The 19,467-nt window shown below is 42.1% G+C and overlaps 1 protein-coding gene across 3 annotated transcripts; it reads left to right on the forward strand.

Annotated features, from left to right (window-relative positions):
* Nucleotides 1-467: 467 nt before the first annotated feature.
* LOC307215461 (uncharacterized protein) lies at nucleotides 468-16,038 on the forward strand. Of its 3 annotated transcripts, none has more exons than XM_079974694.1 (8): nucleotides 468-635; nucleotides 1,640-1,714; nucleotides 2,937-3,245; nucleotides 3,629-3,937; nucleotides 5,993-6,124; nucleotides 8,133-8,222; nucleotides 12,847-12,996; nucleotides 14,828-16,038. In XM_079974694.1, the coding sequence occupies exons 1-8, from the start codon at nucleotides 545-547 to the stop codon at nucleotides 14,959-14,961; spliced, it is 1,290 nt and encodes a 429-aa protein (XP_079830820.1). In that variant the 5' UTR covers nucleotides 468-544; the 3' UTR covers nucleotides 14,962-16,038. The 3 variants fall into 3 exon arrangements, with proteins under 3 accessions (XP_079830820.1, XP_079830821.1, XP_079830822.1); XM_079974695.1 differs by having other exon boundaries at nucleotides 15,013-16,038; XM_079974696.1 differs by lacking the exon at nucleotides 5,993-6,124.
* Nucleotides 16,039-19,467: the final 3,429 nt, after the last annotated feature.

Below are 19,467 nucleotides of genomic sequence, written 5' to 3' on the forward strand. Positions count from 1 at the left end.
ATTGGAGTTTGAATCTATATAATCAGTGCTATGTCTACTTACCTAGAAATAACCCCCATTGAACTCAGTGGGACTTACTTCTATATAGGCATGTATAGGATTTGCTGTAAAAAAGCTCTGCTGTGGCTGTAACTTTAATTACTAAAGTCTCATTAAATATTATACCCCAACTCAACACTTGCCTCAGGTTCCCCACTCTGAATCATGGACTGGTCATCCACATCTCTCTGCTCTTTGTAGCTCTTATCTTTGATCTCTGTTTTTTGCTCTCACATGCATTTGCCTTACAAGGTACTATTTCTGTACATTCAGGCATGTGAGTAACACATTTACCAACAATTTGCATGAGTATTTCATACAGTGGTTGAAACCACCTTGTTTCTGTTTTGAAGAACCAACTCTCCCATGCTTCTCTGTTTTGACAAATTACACTGAACCTAGGAGGAGGAGTTTAAAATCAAGATAGAATAGCCCTTTATCTTTTCCAGGCAATGCTATGGAAGATCTGTTACTGTACGGATGTTTCTGAGGATATTGTGTTCTGATGTACCTGCTACAGCATCCTACCAAAATGAACTCTCAAGCATTTTCTATTTTTCCTGTCCCGTCAATGGTTTATATACTTGTTCTTCAAGGTAAGGTTCTTTTTGGCTTGGATGTGAATAAACTTGTTGTTGTTGTTGTTTAGTCATTTAGTCGTGTCTGACTCTTTGTGACCCCATGGACCAGAGCACGCCAGGCACTTCTGTCTTCCACTGCCTCCCGCAGTATGAATGAACTACAACTAAGTAAATATTTCATGGAAGTCAGTGACTTGGTATGTCATGCTTATGTGTAGGATTAGATAGTGACTGTCGTATATCAGAGTACTAAGATTTAGTCTGCTGTAATTGCATCAAATGCAGTGTAAATCCAACAAGCAGAACTGTAAGTGGTGTGTGAATGGGATACATTTTTAAAGGGTGAATCATACTTAAATTTTCAAAAAGTTTAATGCACAGTATTACTATTGATGTTAGAAATTGCTTATTTAGTCCTTCGGTAAAGCAGGAGTCAAATGTATTTGGCCAGATTGGTCAACCCCCTCCCCCAAATCTCTTTAATATAATAAGATAATGGACAAAACAATAAGGTAAAGTAATTTTGATAATGGTGCTTTGATCACAGAAAGAAACTGAAGCCAATGAGATTGCAGATATGTTTAAAAAACAGCATGCCTTTTTAAAAAATCACAGATATAGAAAGAAAGGATACATATTTTTGTCAAAATTTATGATTAAAGTCCACACATCTGTCATTGTGATGGGATGGAAGAAAATCTGGAGCTGGTTGTAAGGTCTCTAATAGTAACATAAAACTATGAGAAAAGCCTTGCTGGATCAGACCAAACTCTCATCCAATCCAGCATTCTTGCTTTCATACTGGTCCATGAGATGCCCATGTCCAAAGCCTTGTGTCAACTCCAAAATGAGGAGGCAACTAGGAAACAGGAACTTTGCCCTCCAGGTTCATGTTCTAAAACTAATACATTTCTGCCTTAAGATTGTAGTATTATTTATGGTTATCTATTCATATGGTGGAAAGAACCATTTGATATGCAGCTTTTCTTAATGCTATTATTTTTATATTTCTGGTCCAGTTTTTGGTGATGGCATGCGAGCAAATAAGGCTTTGGATGAATCTGCTGATTTTCCACGCGGAAGTCAATACTCTGGTGAGACTGCCTGGAAAAGGGAACATGTTACAGAGAGCATATAGCTTGTTTAACAACATTTTAGATATTTATCTCTTTGTCCATTTTGAGTCTGTTCTCTGCTTGTTGTCAGCTCAGGGGTCAGGACTGCTCAGGGGTCAGGATGCTAGTGTGTGGAGAATCATGACCAGTGGCAAGGAGGTGGACTTAATGGCCTATTTTTTATTTACTTTGAGTATTTTTACCTGTCTCTTTAGCTGAGACAGCTCTTGTCCATTTAGAACATTTTGAAATTTCACAAACCTCTTTTATCATAGAACTCTTCTTGGATGTAAAATAATAATTCAGTGTACTGCAGGAACAGTGGCTGGCTATGTCCCACTGTGCACACACAATCATGTGACTAACCAGGTGGTAAAGAGGATTTGCCAGAGCTCATGCCCCTTTTTCTATACATGTTTTACTGAGAGAGGGGAATCATGGTCAAACTTATTTATGGCATGATCAGATGAGCATGTAGATAGGTAGTTGTGTCTAACCATGACAGTTGCAGCCTCCATGGGGCAGCACTGCATACTAATGGGATTTCAGCATTTTATGGGGGTGGTCCCACCATACTGGCACATCTGTAAGCTTGGAAAAACTTGAGTCTGGGTTGACTATTTCAATATGCAGTGACTGTTTGGAAGAAGCAGCCAGTGACACAATTACTAGATTCAAGAGGGCATTCTACACCCACCATTTTGAACAATCCACTCCCGGTTTCTTTGAATCCAATTGGATAAAACCTGGTGCTGCTGCAACTACTTACAATGAAAGGATAGATATTAATTATTGGTGCTTTACTGTTTTAAGAGCAGTTTGTAAACCACCCTGGAATAATTGAAGAGTGAGATAAAATATTTTAAACAAAGAAAGAAACAAAAGATATATTGGGTATAAACGTTCCTGGGATTTATTATGTCAGATAAGAATGCTAAAAATGGATGTTCTATATTAAAAGCTGTCATATTTCACTTCTGAAAAAGCGTGAAATTATGTTGATTACAGCTGGGAAATGAATTCTACCAGCGATGTCTTACTATGGAGATTTGAATTTGCTTTTGTGCTGTGTTTTGTGTCTGAAATTTTTAGATGTCCTCTTGAAATCTGAACATTTTTGATTTATTAATTGGTATGCTTTGTTCAATTTGGGTGTCAATGAATTAAATGTCTTCCCATTGCATCTTACTGACATGCTTAGGATCCAAAGTGGATCGCCTCATCAATGGAACGCTTGGTGATTGTGTTCTCCTTGATCTGGAGAACAGGAACCCAGCAATCCACATTCACAACGTGATTTGGAAGAAAGGCAAAGCCTTGATTGGGATGATGGTCAATGGTCAGAATGAAGGAAACTGTACAATCCATAGCAAAAGATGTCTTATCTATAACAATGGCACCTTGAGCTTGTGTCCCACTCAGCTGGACGATATTGGGTATTATACAGTGGCAGCATATACTGAGGATGGACGCATTGAATACAGTAACGGAAAGGAACTGCTGCTTACACGTAAGTATCAGATAGGCCCTCTAAGGGACTGTGTGTTACTCCTATAAAATAAGTGTCATGCGTTTGCAGCATTCAGCTGTATAATAGCCAAAACATCTGGAGAGTTAGAGGAACACATTTAGGAGCGGATTTAGGGCAGAGAAGTTACATTATGCAGCTAAAAGGCATTCTAATATAATTTTCAAATTGAATAGCTCCCTGAGAGTTGCATTTACTACTTTGCTTTCAGTTTCATGGCTGAAATTTGAATTGCACCCCTAAAATTGAAATATTTTAATTCAGTGAAATGAAAGTTTTCAAAATTCTTTCAAATCTACTTAATGCACACATTTTTGAGGATCGAAGTAAAATGTATGTCCACTATATTTTTGCTCTGTGTTCAGAATCCAAACTGCAGCTTAGTCTCACCAAAGGAACACTTGGTGATTGTATGCTCCTTGAGATGAAGACCACGAAACAAGCCACCCACCTTCATGATGTGATTTGGAAGAAGGGCAATATCACAATAGGAAAGGTGGACGGCCAGAATATTACAACTTGCATAGACGACAGCAAGAGATGTCTTATACTTAACAATGGCAGCTTGAGCTTGTGTCCCACTCATATGCAGGATATCGGACAGTATACAGCAGAGGTGTTTACCAAGGATGGTGTGTATCAGTACAGTCACACAATTCAACTGGAACTTACACGTGAGTACAGTCATACCTCGGGTTGAATACGCTTCGAGTTGAGCATGTTCGAGTTATGCTCCGCGGCAACCCGGAAGTAACGGAGCGCGTTACTTCCAGGTTTCACTGCTTGCGCATGTGCAAACGCTCAAAATGTTGTCACGCGCATGTGCAGAAGCAGTGAAAAGTGATGCGCACGTGCACAGATGTGCCGTCGCTAGTTACATTTGCCTCTAGATGTGAACGGGGCACCGGAATAGATCCCGTTCGTATCTAGAGGTACCACTGTATTAGATGGGTATTCCCATGCTCTAAGATGAGTAGCAAGTGCAATAGCCAACCCAACCACTGGAAGTTATACGTACTGTAATTTTGTTGTAACTGTATATCTTTCATACATTCTGTTTGACAAGAGCCTGCTGCAAATACGTTATTAAAGTACAGTAACACTTACCTCCAAATAAAAGAAGGTTGGTAATTTTACTGAATAGAAGGATATTACTATTTTTTTATTCATGGCATTGCCAACATTATGTACCTTTAGGCCATGCTAAGCCAATTGGACTGACTTGCTCTGTTCTAATCAACAGAACCTACAGGCACTTAACTTTTTGTGAAGTTTGTGCCCACAGTGTGGTAGACTGTCCCTTAAAATGGCACAACAGAAATTGGGTTCATTAACTGTTAAGAAACTGTTAGAAATATTGATTTACAGCTAAAATTAAAAATGATATTCATAGTTTAGCAGAGATTATTTTTCCCTCCTTACACAATGTATCAAAAACCACCTGGAATTACAGGTGCTAGGTGTTGCTTCATGTAATAAGGAAGAACCTGATGAATGAAAACCAAGTTATGTTTCAGCACGAAACCCTATTGAGACTATTAATATTGCACATATGCAATCTGCTGGATGAATAAAAACTGATGCTTGTATTGAACTAAATATTCTCCAGGCCAAAATATGGCTCAGAAGCTTTACTTACAGAACTTAATTCCAAACAACTTAAAACAATAAAAGTTACTTTCAGTTAGATGCATATTTTTTACACTGCTCCCAGCAGAAGCCATAATATCTTAGATTACTAATACGTTGGATTCTGAGCTCTGTCTCTCCTCCATTGCTGCCTCCATTAGTCTCAGGTTGTTTGCTGGAGACAGAGATTCACACATCCATTCTTTTCAGTAGCTTGGAACAAAGAAAGCACCCCATCCAAGATGGATGTCTACAGATTAGCATATGCATAGACCTGCAATACAATCCTTTTCATATGACTGTGAGCTAAACATCTTGTGATCGAGGCGCAGAGATACATCCCCACTTCATGATTCACTTGTTAGGCTCTTCTTCAGCTTCAGTGGAAATTTCTAGTCATGCTATATAGGCACATTATAGATTCCCCCCCTCCATTCAATGCACATTAAACAATTATACTTAACAAAGCTGTCTGTATTGCTGGAAGAAAGCATAGTGCCATGGTAGAGTACATACGTCTGCATGCAGAAGGACCCTTGATAAAAGGCTTTCAAGCAGCAGGCATTGTTCTGAGGTCTTAAAATCTGCTATGAATCAGAGCACATGGTACTGTACTGGATGGGCTAGTGGCTTGACTTAAAGACTTAAGAGTATTTCTCAGTCTGATAACAGATTCACTTGGTTTTAACTAAGATTGCTCCTTATGAAAAGATCTTAGAATTGGTAGAGTTGGTGGGATATGTCTAGAATCTTATGCATGCTTACTCAGAAGTAAGCCCCATTCAGTTCAGTGGGGCTTATTCCTAGGAAAGCTGATTTTCAAGCAATGTATGACAATACATAGTTTTGTGTGCTGCCCTCGCCCCCGTCAAGTTATAGACTCTGTTGAGTTCATGTAACATTTATTATACATGGTTAATTGATGAAAAAGTTAAGCGCAAGGTAGTTAATTGAAATGATTAAATAAATTGACAGGGTAATATTAATGTTTTACACAGTGCCGCATGTCATTAAAAGTACAAACAGAGCTCTTTGTAAAACTACCTGTCAGAAGTGAGTTAAAATAGGTAATTCTTTTCACAATTTCATTCTAATTTTAGAACCTAATCCACAGAAGACAATACTTTTGCCTCATTTAATCTTCTTCATCTTAAAAGGAGCTCTTGTTGCAGTGTTTCTCGTTATATTGGGCTCATGTATGTATCATGTTGGAAAATGGAAGAGGAAGCCAGGTAATCTTTCCTTGCCTTACCTTGCTTACCATAATGGGGGAAACTCACTCAAAAGGTACAGATGGTTGTCTAATGCAACTCCTTCTTTTACTTTGTCAATAAACCCTTTTTCATCTCATGGTGGTGAAAATCCATGATCTTTTTCTTTTTTTTACAAGCACGCCAAGCATACTGGGATCTCTCTCTCTCTCTCTCTCTCTCTCTCTCTCTCTCTCTGACACACACACCACAAGATGGAGATAAGCATATAACACCTGTTTGGACATAATGCTAAACTATGCTTTAGCATAATAGGAGTGAGCCTACTCAAGACGTGGACTCAAGCATCCTCTTGTCCTCTGTCCTCCTCCAACATGCATCAGAGGAAGAGATCTTCATCTGCTTCCTGAGCTAAGCTGACCATAATTGGTTACATCTGAATTGGGCCAAACTATGGGTAGGGCCAAACTATAGTTTATTGAAACAGCGGTTTCTGACCTTGGCTCAGCTTAAATTGTAGTTTGTTGAAGTGAATGCAGTTCTTGGTTCGGACATAACAACACATTGTGTGTCAGGATTCCTGTTCCATGTAAGAGCCCCTGTGCCCCCCCCAACACACGGGAGGCCTCAAAGACCTGGAATGGTTCCTTGCTCCAGGTTTCATACAGGTGTTTCCGATTGCAGCAGCCCATACAACTTCTCTCAGCTTTTCTTGCCTCTCTACTGAAGTTTGTAACCTCAGCTGTCTCTTTTTCTTTCACAGCTGTTCTTTCACATCTCTCTCACACTGCCTCTGCTTTGTCTCTGTAGCTGCAGATTTCTCCTCTCTGTTTCCCCCATCTCTCACTCACAATTAGTATTATTTTCTAGCAGCTTCGCTGGGAGAGAGGTTCTCTCCCTCCTTGCTTCTTAGATGTCCTTCTTTGTTTTGGACTTGTAAATAATTCTTTCTCCATGTCCCCCCCCCGCCCTTTGTGTGTGTGTTTTGCTGCTACTGCAGCTATCACACTCTCCCACACCGACCTGCCGTCTTTTATCAGGCTGCAGTGAGTGTGTCAGGGCAGTGTGTCACTTCCAGTCCCCTGCACTGTGACTAGTTAAAACCAGGATGCAGACTTCTGCCGCCCTCTGGCACATGCCAGGGAGAGCCACATCCTTGAGTCTAAAGTAAGACATTTTCAACTGAAGATCCCCTTTGGAATTGCTGGCTTTGTTGAATTGTTTGCTGACTAACTAACTAACTAACATGAATCACTGTGTACTAGGTAGGACTGTGAACTTAATTGATAGCAAGTATATGCATGCATTGATTAAAAAACAAGTTACTGTAGATATCTTTTAAGAGGTGAAGATACTATCATCAAGCCCATCTGCCCTGTCTCATTACCCTTTTTTTTGGATGGAAGGACCTGTGAATTCTGCTTCTGTGAATTTAATAGATTTGCCTTTAAATGTGAACTGAACTCCCCCATCTCTAGCCACCAAGACTCAACCTCTGAAGAGGGAAAACACAAATAATTGGATCCATCGCCTTTCCTTCTGCCAGCATTGAAAGGCTATGAGCACGTGATGGGTTGTGAGCAATTAAATGATGCCCACACTGTTTCTCGCATGTGCCTCCTGCACTCTTAGCTTTCATAGGGTCCCTGATAAGAGGAAGTTGCCAACGGATATTTCAGGCCATGTTTTAAGTGGTGCTAAGCTGGTTTGTTAAAAAGAAAATAGGTTGAGGGTTCTTCAGTATGCGTATGCTGAAAAGCCAGTTACCTCTGGGGAAAGACTTTATTCTAAGCTTCCCTTAAAATCTGTGCCATTTTTCACAAAGGCTGTAATGGGCAGGAGGGAGGAGACCCATCTGTCATTTGCTCTAGAGAAAGAAAAGGCAAAGGAAGAAATGGGATTGTGTCTGCACCCCTGCAATAAAATTAGGAGATGATGGGGATATTAGGAGTGACTACGGCACCAGTAATGTGTGCTTTCAGTTCTCACTGAAAACCATTTCCACACTTTTTATTTTATATGGTTTAAGATCTCTGGAAAACAAGAAGACAACGCCGTGCAAGTTGGAGAAAGAATGTGGCTGACTATGCAGTAGTTTATAGGAGAAAGCAAGACCAATGTGAGTATTACAGCTGCCAAACCAGTGTACACTAATCTCTATGTGTTTAGGCTTCCATGGGATCCAGAACTGTGAAGAGACCTCTGTATGCTGCAGTTGAGGGCAGGACAGGAAGAGGTTGTAAAAGTGTGACCTTTCTCCCTGGTAATTGTATGAGGACAACAAACAAAGGTGGTTCTGGTGTGATAGGTTTCTATTGCAAATCAAGGTGTGCGGGTCTGGAACAAATTGGTTTGGAGATACCTCAGGGGTTGGTTCAAAGAACTATAAGAAGAAAGGGACCCAAAGACCAATAGGTGAGATTCAAGTTTGGTCTATATAATTTAGACCACATAAGCAGAAAGCAGAAGGAAGCAAATTCTGTTGGGAATCCTTAGCTCTAGACAACAGAGAGAAATGAGCCAAGCCATATGTTACAGAAGAAGGCCATGGGTCCTCCAGTTCCCACAGTCTGGCACTGCACTGCAACCTAAGTTTCTGCTTAAGGCCACCAACAAAGCCATGTGTAATCCAACAGTTATGACCTTCCAAGTACACAAGGATGCCTCTCAGACTAGTTAAAACCAGTTATAGACTAGTTATAGAGTTATAGTGCAGCTGGTGGGGTTGGGGGAGGGAAATGTCTTGGGCCAGTTGTGCCTGAGGGGAAATTATTTTCCAACTCCATGGTATGGGCTGATGTGTTGTACAAATCTAGGCTCATGGTTTACCTCTCCCAGTTTGGTGCAGCAGCCAAACAACTGATGAGAAGCAAAGTGGCTGTGATCTCCTCTCTGGGAGCCTCCATACTCACACATAGTTTACTGCTTGGCAGGGGGTTGGACTCAATGGCCCTTGTGGTCTCTTCCAACTCTATGATTCTGTGATTCTATGATAGTTTGTGTTAGCATGATTTGTGAAGCAGGCCTAAATTAATATATGAAATTCAGTTCTGGTCAGTTCCTGGACTGGGGACTTCCTGCAACAACAAGTATGTTTAGATTCAGGGTGGAAGAAAGATGGAATATAAATGGAAGAGAATACATAGACAATAACATAAATCTGTTTCATTGGAGCTAGCTAGACTCTTCTGCAGTTCTTATGGTTTTACGTGCCAGTTAAAAGACAAATAAAAAACCAGAAAGCTATCAGAGCTTCTTTACTGTGCTTGCATTTAGGTCGTGTCGGTGCATCTTTGCCAAGTGTAGTTTGTTATTCATTATGGGGTGATTCATACACTACGTTCTGCTGCCACCAAGTGCATTTAACAGTTCACTGAGCAGAATACTCATGTGAACAGTGCCATTTAGTAAGTAGGACATTCTGAAGCACTGCCGATCAGCTTCTGGAAGCAAGGATTTTGGGTTGTTTTGGAGACTACTCACCTCAAAGAAGTGATGGTTCTGCCTGTTTTCCTTCCTTATAAATTAAACTCCATTCCAACAAGGTATTAATTGTGCATATTCTTACAAAGGTTGGGCGGCACCCCCACTCTCTGCCAAGCAGTAGCAAGATTCCAGGGGGTTTCAGGCATTCACCGATGGTTTGAGCTCCTCTGGATAATTGAAGATGTAGTGGAGCCTGCTTTAAGAAATCTGTTTTATTTGCATATTTACACCTTCAGTCTGCATGGAGGGAGTCCAGCTCTTACTTGTTCCCCACAGCAATGCAGCACTGGAGTGCAAGGCATCTCTCCCAGTCAGCCTTCAACCAGCTTGCCCAAGATGGATCTCCCCCTTTGCTCTCTTCCCTTCTTCTTCCCAGCACACCTTTCTCTAAAGACTCTCTTTGTGTGCCACCTCAGATACATACCCCATCACCATGGCAACCTCTGCCTATCTGCCCAGGCCCAAGATCCTTCCTAGATGGGTCAACAACACCTTTTCTCATGTTAATGCCTCTATCCCAGGTGACAGGAAGGAAGCTTAGCCTGTACTTTAACACAGGCCTCCAATCTTCCCTTCAATACTCCAAATCATCAGACTCCTACCATTTATTAATTTCTAGGGGTTTTTTTTGGGTGGGTGGGTGGAATTCCCCCCACCTATAACAATATCACGAACAGAAGGCAATGTCATGGTCTACTCTGAGAAACAAAGCTAATTCAGCGAGTGAATGGGCCATGTCTTCTCAATGGGCAGCACTGTCATCTATCTGAACTGCTGTTTATTACTATAATTACTGCAACTTGATTAACCATATGTGCTTTAGGTGGCAACCCTACACACGCCTTGCTGGGGAAAGTCTTATTGAATTCAGTGGGGCTTGCTTCTGAGTAGACATGTATAAAATTGCACCGCTGGTCCCATATGCTCCAACTCTGTGGAGCATAATTTAGGGGGCACCCCATATTTTCTGCAAGTTGGTGCTTCCCTCCCGCCATTCTTCCTTCACTCCCTTGGGCAGCCACCTCCATCTCTGGAGATGGGCCAGTCAGTTGCAACCCCTCTTTCAGTCCAGCCATGCCCTGAACTGCTCCATATGTGATGTCATATAAATTGGGTGTAGAGCTGGTGAGCTTGACTGGGCAAAAACTGCCTTGCAAGTCTAATGAGGAGGCATGGTAGGTCTAATTAGGCCCACAGGCTGGGTCCCCCCCCCCCAATATGCCATTGCAAGTGTCATTTTCGAAGAGGCATTCCTGCTTGCCACCCACAGTTTTAATAAGTAACTCACATTAAAGAACCAATTTAAATAAATAAATAAATAAATAAGCTTCCTGATTCACTTTTTTAGTAGATTAAAATACTTTAAAAATCCATTAGTTTAATGAATTAAAAACTGAAACATTGCAGCTGCTATTTATTTATTTGCTTATTTGTTATTGGATTGCCACGGACTCAGAGTAGACCACTGAATTCAATAGATATAAGTGAATCATGACTCACAATGACTCATTTTTAAGTTTTTTTTTTAATTTTAAATATTTCTCAACCGTCTTTCAACAGAAGATTCTAGAGCCAGGTCCAAAAATAGGAATATAATTAATTTGGACAATATATAAACACACCTTAAAATCAGCAAATCAGCTTAACAAAACATAAATGAAACAAAACAAATATCTCAAAAGCTAAAAACAGAAATAAACCATTCCATCCCTCCCTCCCCCAAACTAACATGTGTGAGCAAATAGGAGAGCAAATAGGAAAGCTTGTCATGTCAGATCCAGTCATGTCTCCCTTGAGAAGGCACTCAAAAGTTGGAGAGGCACTGTGGAAAAAAGCCCTCTTTTTCTTTTAAAGAGTAGCATACCTCAATTAAAGAGAGTACTTGGAACAGCATCTCTCCAGAAGATCTTAAGACATGGGCAAACTGGTATTTTAATGGGTCTGATATGACAACTGCTCCTTCTTGTTGCTATTTTTTTAAATTGTTGTTGTTCCTTATTATTATTCAAATTAAACATTAGCGCACCTTTCTTCCAAGGAGCTCAGGCAGCATTCATGGGCCACCTAGACTGGGCAATAACTTGATCCCACCTCTCCCTAGTCCAAGTCCAGCACTCTACACCCTCCCAACTGGTGCTCCAAATGTTTGGGACATTTGCCCTAAGCAATTTTGGTAAAGGAGTTTGAACAGTATTCAGTGTTAGCTGCTAGAAATCAAAACATAGAATTAATGAAGAAATATTGCTGCAAGGGTAGTTGATGTAAGGATTTGTTCATCCTCAGAAATGTTTAAAACCAGCTGAAATAAGACCCTGTGTGAGATGCTAGCTTGCAATAGAAAGTTTTCATGGAGGTTGATGATACTGTTTTTAACCACAGGTGTATGCAGTGATGCATAGTGCTGGTATTGGGGCAGAGTGGTGGTGGGGAATGCACACACGTAGAGAAGGAACTTCAAATATCATGTCTGCTGTCTCTAGAGATTTCAGTGCAACTGTTGGTGGTCAGAAGGGTTTGTTCTAGTGCAGCACATACACTGAGGGTCCAACTAGATGTGAGCTGGAGGAACAGCAAGTATCTTCCAACAATTTCCTTTAATGCACCCTTGTTGCCTCCAAATGTAATTGGAGCAGTAGCAGGAGGGAGAAGAGACTTTACTATCTTGAGTAGTTTTCTCAGTCAAAACTGGCTCAAAATTTCCCTACAGGGGAAAAAGCAGATTCAAGAGGGTGGGTTTTAGCAGATTGTGATGGGGGACTACTGATCACTCCCTTCCACTGCAGCTGGTTTGACAAAATTTGGGGCACCCCACCCATGCAATTCAAGTTTTTCAGTTAGGAAATGCTTCACACATTTCTCCCAGGTCCTATCTAGTTTGGCCCTCTCATGGACCTGGCTTACATTGAGCTACATGCTCACAAAAAATGGCTACTATGGTTTTGTATTTATCAGGAAGTCCCACAAGTTACATTTTCCAAGCATCTTCTTGTTGTTTCTTATCCGCCCCCCCCCCTCCAGTAAGGACCCAAGGCAGATTTTGGATCCTCTGTTTATGGTATTCAGAAAAGGCTGCTTACCTGGGAGTAAGCCCCATAGTATACAGAAACTTTGTGAAATCATGCTAAAACCTGTTCCCCCTATACTTAGTAAATTTTGTTTGTTCCTGTGTTACAACATGATTATATGTTAATGTTGTGCTAACCCAGCATTTAATATCCATGGTTGTTGTACTTTCTGCTTTTTGCTTTCTTGCTCAGCAACTGCAAGTCCAGAGTTACAGAAACCACAGGCTATAGAAACCACAGAAGAAGGTCAAGGGTTTTCGATTGGGAATGAAAAAGAGACTGCGACAGCAGCAGCTCCCAACACAGAAAACCCCATGCTTTTAAATATCTCTACTTTTCAAGGTAAGTGGCCAAAACCGAACCACACTGCAGACAGGAAGGACATATTTTTATCTAAATAGTTTAGCTGTGAGCATCTCTTGAGCATCCTGAGGACTTTTCTAATTATAAGGCAATAGGCAGATGAGGTTGTACTCCTTGTCTAAATGTCTAAGGACATACCTATCTTGCAAACATATTAGGTTTTATATTAGTTTAACACCCCCACAGCCTTCTGGGAACTGTGCTAAGGATTCTTTGATTATTCTGGCCATCTTCATAGAACATCAGGTTTCTGGGGAAGGAGAATGACTAGCAGATAAACCAGCTGAAGTCTGAAATATAAATATGCTGAAAGTGATCTTAACTGCGATCGAGCCTCCATGAAATTTGGGGACACTTACAAAAGTAATTTTTGGAAGTTTTGTTCCCATAGTGTGCAACCTGATCCCTGTGGGGAGCCTGAAATAATTACTTGAGCACAACAGCACTTTCCTGGGCCTTTCATAGGCATCTGGTTGGACACTATGAGGACAGAAAGCTGGACTAGGTGGAATTTCTCTCTATACAGTGAAAGCAGCAGAAATGTCCAGCATTTGCAGCATGATCACTGCACAGATGTCAACTGGAGCTGTGGTAAAATAGGGAAGTCTCAGGGGCAGCGCATCCCATTTCACCACGTGAGGTGAAATGGGAATGTGTTGTCTCCTGTCCCCACTCTGTTGGCACTGCCACGCCCCTGCACCATTCCTGCCCCACCACTTCCACCATCACAGGAATGCCCCCCTCTCACCCAGCGAGTGGCAGCACTTCACGCTGGAATGTCTCTCTCATATTGAAATTTGGTGGTGGTGGAAGTGGTGGGGCAGATGGGGTGCCGCCTCTCGTACTTCTGCCACCTGAGGCTGAAGCACAACCCCACTGCATCTGTGGGCTGGCTCTGGCTCTGGCAAGTCTTGTATAGAGAAAACCAACTCTTTCTTTTAGACCAGGGTTGGTGCATGTGGGGCTTCCTGATGTTGTTGGGCATCAAATCTCATCAGCATGGCCGTCAGGAATTATGGGAATTGTACTCCAACAACATCTGGAGATCCAGAGCCAGTGTAGTGTAGTGGTTAAGAGCGGTAGACTCGCAATGTGGTGAACTGGGTTTGATTCCCTGCTCCTCCACATGCAGCTGCTGGGTGACCTTGGGCTAGTCACACATCTCTGAAGTCTCTCAGCCTCACTCACCTCACAGAGTGTTTGTTGTGGGGCAGGAAGGGAAAGGAGATTGTTAGCTGCTTTGAGACTCCTTAGGGTAGTGATAAAGCGGGATATCAAATCCAAACTCTTCCTCCTCCTCCTCCTCCTCCTCCTCCTCCTCCTCCTCCTCCTCTTCTTCTTCTTCTTCTTCTTCTTCTTCTTCTTCTTCTTCTTCTTCTCCTCCTTCTCCCCAGTTTTAGACAGAGGGAGAACTCATAGGATCATAGAGTTGGAAGGGCCTCAGGGTCATCTAGTCCAATCCCCTGCAATGCAGGAAAGCTGGGAAAGTTTGGAGACCACAGGGTGAGAAATACCTTATAGATGTACCGTGGTACCTCTGGATGTGAACGGGATCCATTCTGGAGCCCCATTTGCATTCTGAAGAGAACGCAACCTGTGTCTGTGCATCTGCACGTGCGTGGGTTGTGATTCGCCGCTTCTGCACATGCACGTGACGTCATTTTGAGCATCTGTGCATGCGCGAGCGGGGAAACCTGGAAGTAACGCATTCCGTTACTTCTGGGTCACTGCAGAGTGCAACCCAAAAGCGCTCAACCTGAAGCAACTTTAACCCGAGGTATGACTGTATGCATATTATTTTTCTGTCCAGAGAAAGAAAACGCTTTACCACCAGCACTGTGTATGAATGTCAGGAGTTGTAGTGCTAGTCTACTGAGGAGTGACAGCTCTGTTTGCTGGGATGGCGGCTGTGTTCTTCCAGATCTTGTGGAGTGTGTTCTGTGAGAGGTTTGATGATGCAATCGAATTAAGAGAACAAATATGCATTTCTTCCAGTGACCCAGCCCACATGTATGATGGGAAAAGAGACAATGGAATTCTGAAATCATCTGAGACCCAGTTCTATTTAACATGCTATCTCATTTGTCAGAAGATGCAGTTCATTTAGTAGCTAGGCAGAAGCTTTCCAAGTGTGCTTATGTAAAAAAATAAACCTAATTACTAATTTTAATCTCGCAAATATGAAACAATAAAAGACCATTTTACCTCTTCATCATGATGAGAAACTGCTCTTTCAGCAAACTGTCATTACATTGCTAGCAAATGGGGTGAGTTTTATGTATAGATACAATAATATGTAGTAATTTGTTAAGACCTAACTGTACTGTATTGTTCTGATTAAAATAAGCAATGTTTAATTTGTATTGTGTATCATCCAACTTTCCCTCTTGCATTGTCCCTGATCATTAATTATCCTTGTCTATGTATATTGCGGATGCATTATTAAAATTGCTGTTGGTATGAGTTTCTAGACTTGTCATTCTTCAGGTTTCTATAGTCTTTTAATCCAAGACTTTAGAAGCTCAAGCTATGCTTTTGCAATGGGACTGGAGTGGATATATCTTCCATATATATAAAGGCATATGAACATGTTTTATTGTAATTTAGTTACTAAAAGTGTATGCATTGAAAAGCAAAAGTTGATTTTCTAAAAAAAAGCAAACCCTGCTGACTTGTTCACAGCAAACGTTTCAGCCCAAATTGAAAATAGATCTGTATACGACTGGCTTTTACTCTGCTTCCTGCCTAAACCACGACTAAACACACATCTCCTTGCTAGGTACTAAACCTGTAAGTATAAAGTGTTTCAGAATCATTCATTAATAACCAAGATACAGAACTGTGGTTGCAGACTGTGGTCTTAGGCCGCCTTTGACCATATAAATAGTCACACTGAACGTAAAAGCTGCTAACTTGCCTGTCAGATCTGCATCAGTTCAAAAGCTAGGTGAACCAAAATAACCGCCATCTTGAAACTGTAAATGTTGCCCTTGGAAATCTAGTTTGAGCCTTCTTGCCTTTCTGGATGGTGATGCCAAAAGATTGCGCTTCTTAGCTTTCAACCCCTGATTTATTACCCAGTACTTTGTGTGAACGTTTACACTTTTTAAGTAGTTCATCGTAATTCATGGTTAATGCTAGCTAACCCCAGTTACCTGGGAATAAGACCCATTAAACTCGATAGAGCTTGTGTCAGAGTAGAAATGGTTAGGATTGTAGCATAAGTCATTAGGAAACAGATAATTTATGTTTCTTTGATTTTCCTCTAAGTCCGAATTTCTGTTTTTCTTTTCTCAATAAATCTTATTTGTGTTTAAGCAATGTCTCTCTCTGCCTTGGGTGATTCACCACCTTTTTCATTTTAATCATAACCTTCTTTCAAGAAGGTCAATACAGAGTATTCCTTTCTGATGTACGTGGCAATGCACATTCCCTCTCATCTGAGCCCAGCTTTTCAAATGATGTGCACTCACGTTCAGTCACAAACTAAAAAAAAAGTTTCAATGTGCACAACAGCTTATGGGCATGGATCATGTGGATAGAGAGAAACTAATATGAATGAACGAGGACAAATTACGCACATGCAATTCTCAACATTAATTAGAAATTTTCCATACAAAATGAGACCATAGAGCAGAGTGTGAGACAGAGTCAGCCCACAATAATGAAATGCAACTGGGGAAATCTTATCATCCGTAGCGTCTCACTTTCAATCTCAAAGAAAGTGATAGCATGGTTGTTTCACTTCCCTTTCTGGAATCCACCCAAAAGCGACTTCTGTTATCTGGCTGGCCAGGTAGACAGACTCATGCAGATTTTCGAGCAACCTGCCAGCCAAGCACCCCACCTTTCAGCAGCAGAGTGAGAAACAACACAGGATTCCCAGAAGGAAAGTTAACAAGGAGATGCAAAGCGCAGTTGCTGAGGCCTATTCAGAGTGTTAAACAGAATTGCATCTGGCAGTTCCCACTCCTTTTTATAAAGCGTCTCTCTATGAAAGAGCTTCATAAAGTGGAGATTTCTTTTGCAGCAACTGAGTATTGAGCTCCAACAGTTGTGAGAGGCAGTGTGGTGTAGTGGATAGAGGGTTGGACTAGGCCCTAGGAGACCAGGGTTCACATCCCCACTCGGCCATGAAGCTCACAGGGTGAACTTGGGAGAGCTGCTTCCTCTCAGTCTAAGCTGCCTCACAGGGTTGTCACGGGGATAAAATGGAGAGGAGAACCATCTTCGCCACCTTGAGCCCCTTGGAGAAAAATGTGGGATATAAATGCGACAAGTGAAGGAAAGAACAAACCAGAACTCAAAAAAGTGTGGAGCAAAGAGCTCAAAACTTGACAGATGGATGCATTGTGCTGCCTCAGAAGTATTTTTTGGGGTGGTGGTGGTGGACCTGGGTTTTACGAAGAGTAAGCCCACGATACATATCTTAGGATGGTAGTCAAGCAGGGACTAAGGAAGACTGTGAGATGAATTGGCCACACACTGCTTCCTTCATCTTTCTCTGCCTCAGTGGTCTCACCTTGACCATTTCATGCAAGGCTGAGGAAGACCAGAGGGAGTGTGTGATAGACTTGGAGGTGGAGGAGGCAATAGACTTGATTGGGTGATCAAGCTGATGATGGTGAACGTGAGACAGGAGAAAGGTTTTGCACGAGAGGGGTAAGTGAATTGTGTTGCACAACAGCAGCTTGGTGTCCTCCATCATGTGGTGGCTGGGACTGGTGGGAATTGTAGTCCAACAATATGTGGAGGACACCAGATTCAGGATAACTAAGGCACTGCAGGCAGGGTCAGCGCTGGTCCCTGGAATCCTTGGGCGAGTGTTGGGGGCCCAACACCATGGCAGGACCCATTGCTGTCACCTGCCCTGGAACCCGCTTCATTTTTCTTCTGGCTCCAGTGCTCCAAGTGTCAGCACTTAGTTACAATGACAGTTTTCTGCAAAGCCAGTGTAGCATCACGCTGGCAGCATCGTGGGAAAACACTGCACTGCTCTGGGAGCTCCCACCCAGTGCTTTTTGGAGCACTGGTGCTGCCTGCTACCACTGCTACGGAAGCTCACCAGAGGGCAATGGGTATCCCTCAAATCCTGGCTGGAGACTCGCCCTTGCTCCACCCCTCCCTCGGCATCCCCTTCTCAAGGTTCTTCCCCTGATTCCTCCGCAAAGGGATGCCGGGCAAGAGTCAGCCTGGAAAGAATGCCAGGATGAGACAATCCCAGGAAGGCGGAAATTCATATGTTGGGCCATGGGAGGAAATTAAGGAAGAAGACCAGGCAAGTCTAGAACCAGGACAGAGAAAGTGAAAGTTCAGAGAGAGAAAGTGCCAACTTAGCATCTGACTTGCAACATGAATAAAATGTATATTGAACACATTGAAATGACCAGGAAAAAATAGTAGCCTAAAATTGATGTTTCCAAAATGGTGAGAGCTGGTTTCTTCCTCATTCCTCTGTTGCTTTCCAGAATTATTATTGGATGCAGTATAGATCCTTTCCCCAATCAAGTGCATTCACTTAGGGCAGGATGGTGGGGTCTACGTATAGGTTGCAGTTGCACGGTTCTGGTCTAAAAATATATATAAAGGGCAAGTGCACCCATGGGTGACTTCTTAATTGCAGATGTCTTTTCTCTCTCTCTCCACTGGCCTGCAGATGTCTGAAGTTTCAGATCACTGCCTTTCTCACAGAAGGCTATTTTTGTCGCATCTTAGATCACAGTGAGGTTCCCCTCCCCCCCGTCCCACTGTATGTGCGTGTGGTAGAGACAGAATAGTTATCCTGACCTTCAGCCAACCCTGTAGAGACAGAGTTTGGTAGCTTTTGGGGGGTGGGGGTGGGGAGAATTCTCTAGAATGCTGACTGTGAAGCTGGGCCTGGCCATTCTTGTGAGAGTGCACTTTTCTGGTGGGGAATAATACATGCATTGCACACACGTATGGGGCCATTACTGTGACCCTCTCAACTGAGGCATATGTGAGTATCTGCAAAGTATTATCAGAGGTATTTGCAACAGGATAATCTTCCACAGCGACATGTATGCTGCAACTACAGTGGTATCTCGGGTTACATACGCTTCAGGTTGCAGGTGCTTCAGGTTACAGACTCCGCTAACCCAGAAATAGTACCTCGGGTTAAGAAATTTGCTTCAGGATGAGAACAGAAATCGTGCTCCAGTGGTGCGGCGGCAGCTGGAGGCCCCATTAGCTAAAGTGGTGTTTCTGGTTAAGAACAGTTTCAGGTTAAGAACAGACCTCCGGAACGAATGAAGTATTTAACCCGAGGTACCACTGTACTATACTGCTGCTGTATCAAATTGTGTTAACATACAGCGCCATATTTGTATCTTTTCTAAATTGGCCAAAGTTTTGGATTAATTTCATATACAGCACAGTTCATTCATGGTTGAATATTTGTCATCAGAAAAAAGACCTCATGCATTTGGGGCA

Source organism: Podarcis cretensis (assembly GCF_951804945.1).
Source record: "Podarcis cretensis genome assembly, chromosome: 4".
NCBI classification, from domain to species: Eukaryota; Metazoa; Chordata; class Lepidosauria; order Squamata; family Lacertidae; genus Podarcis; species Podarcis cretensis.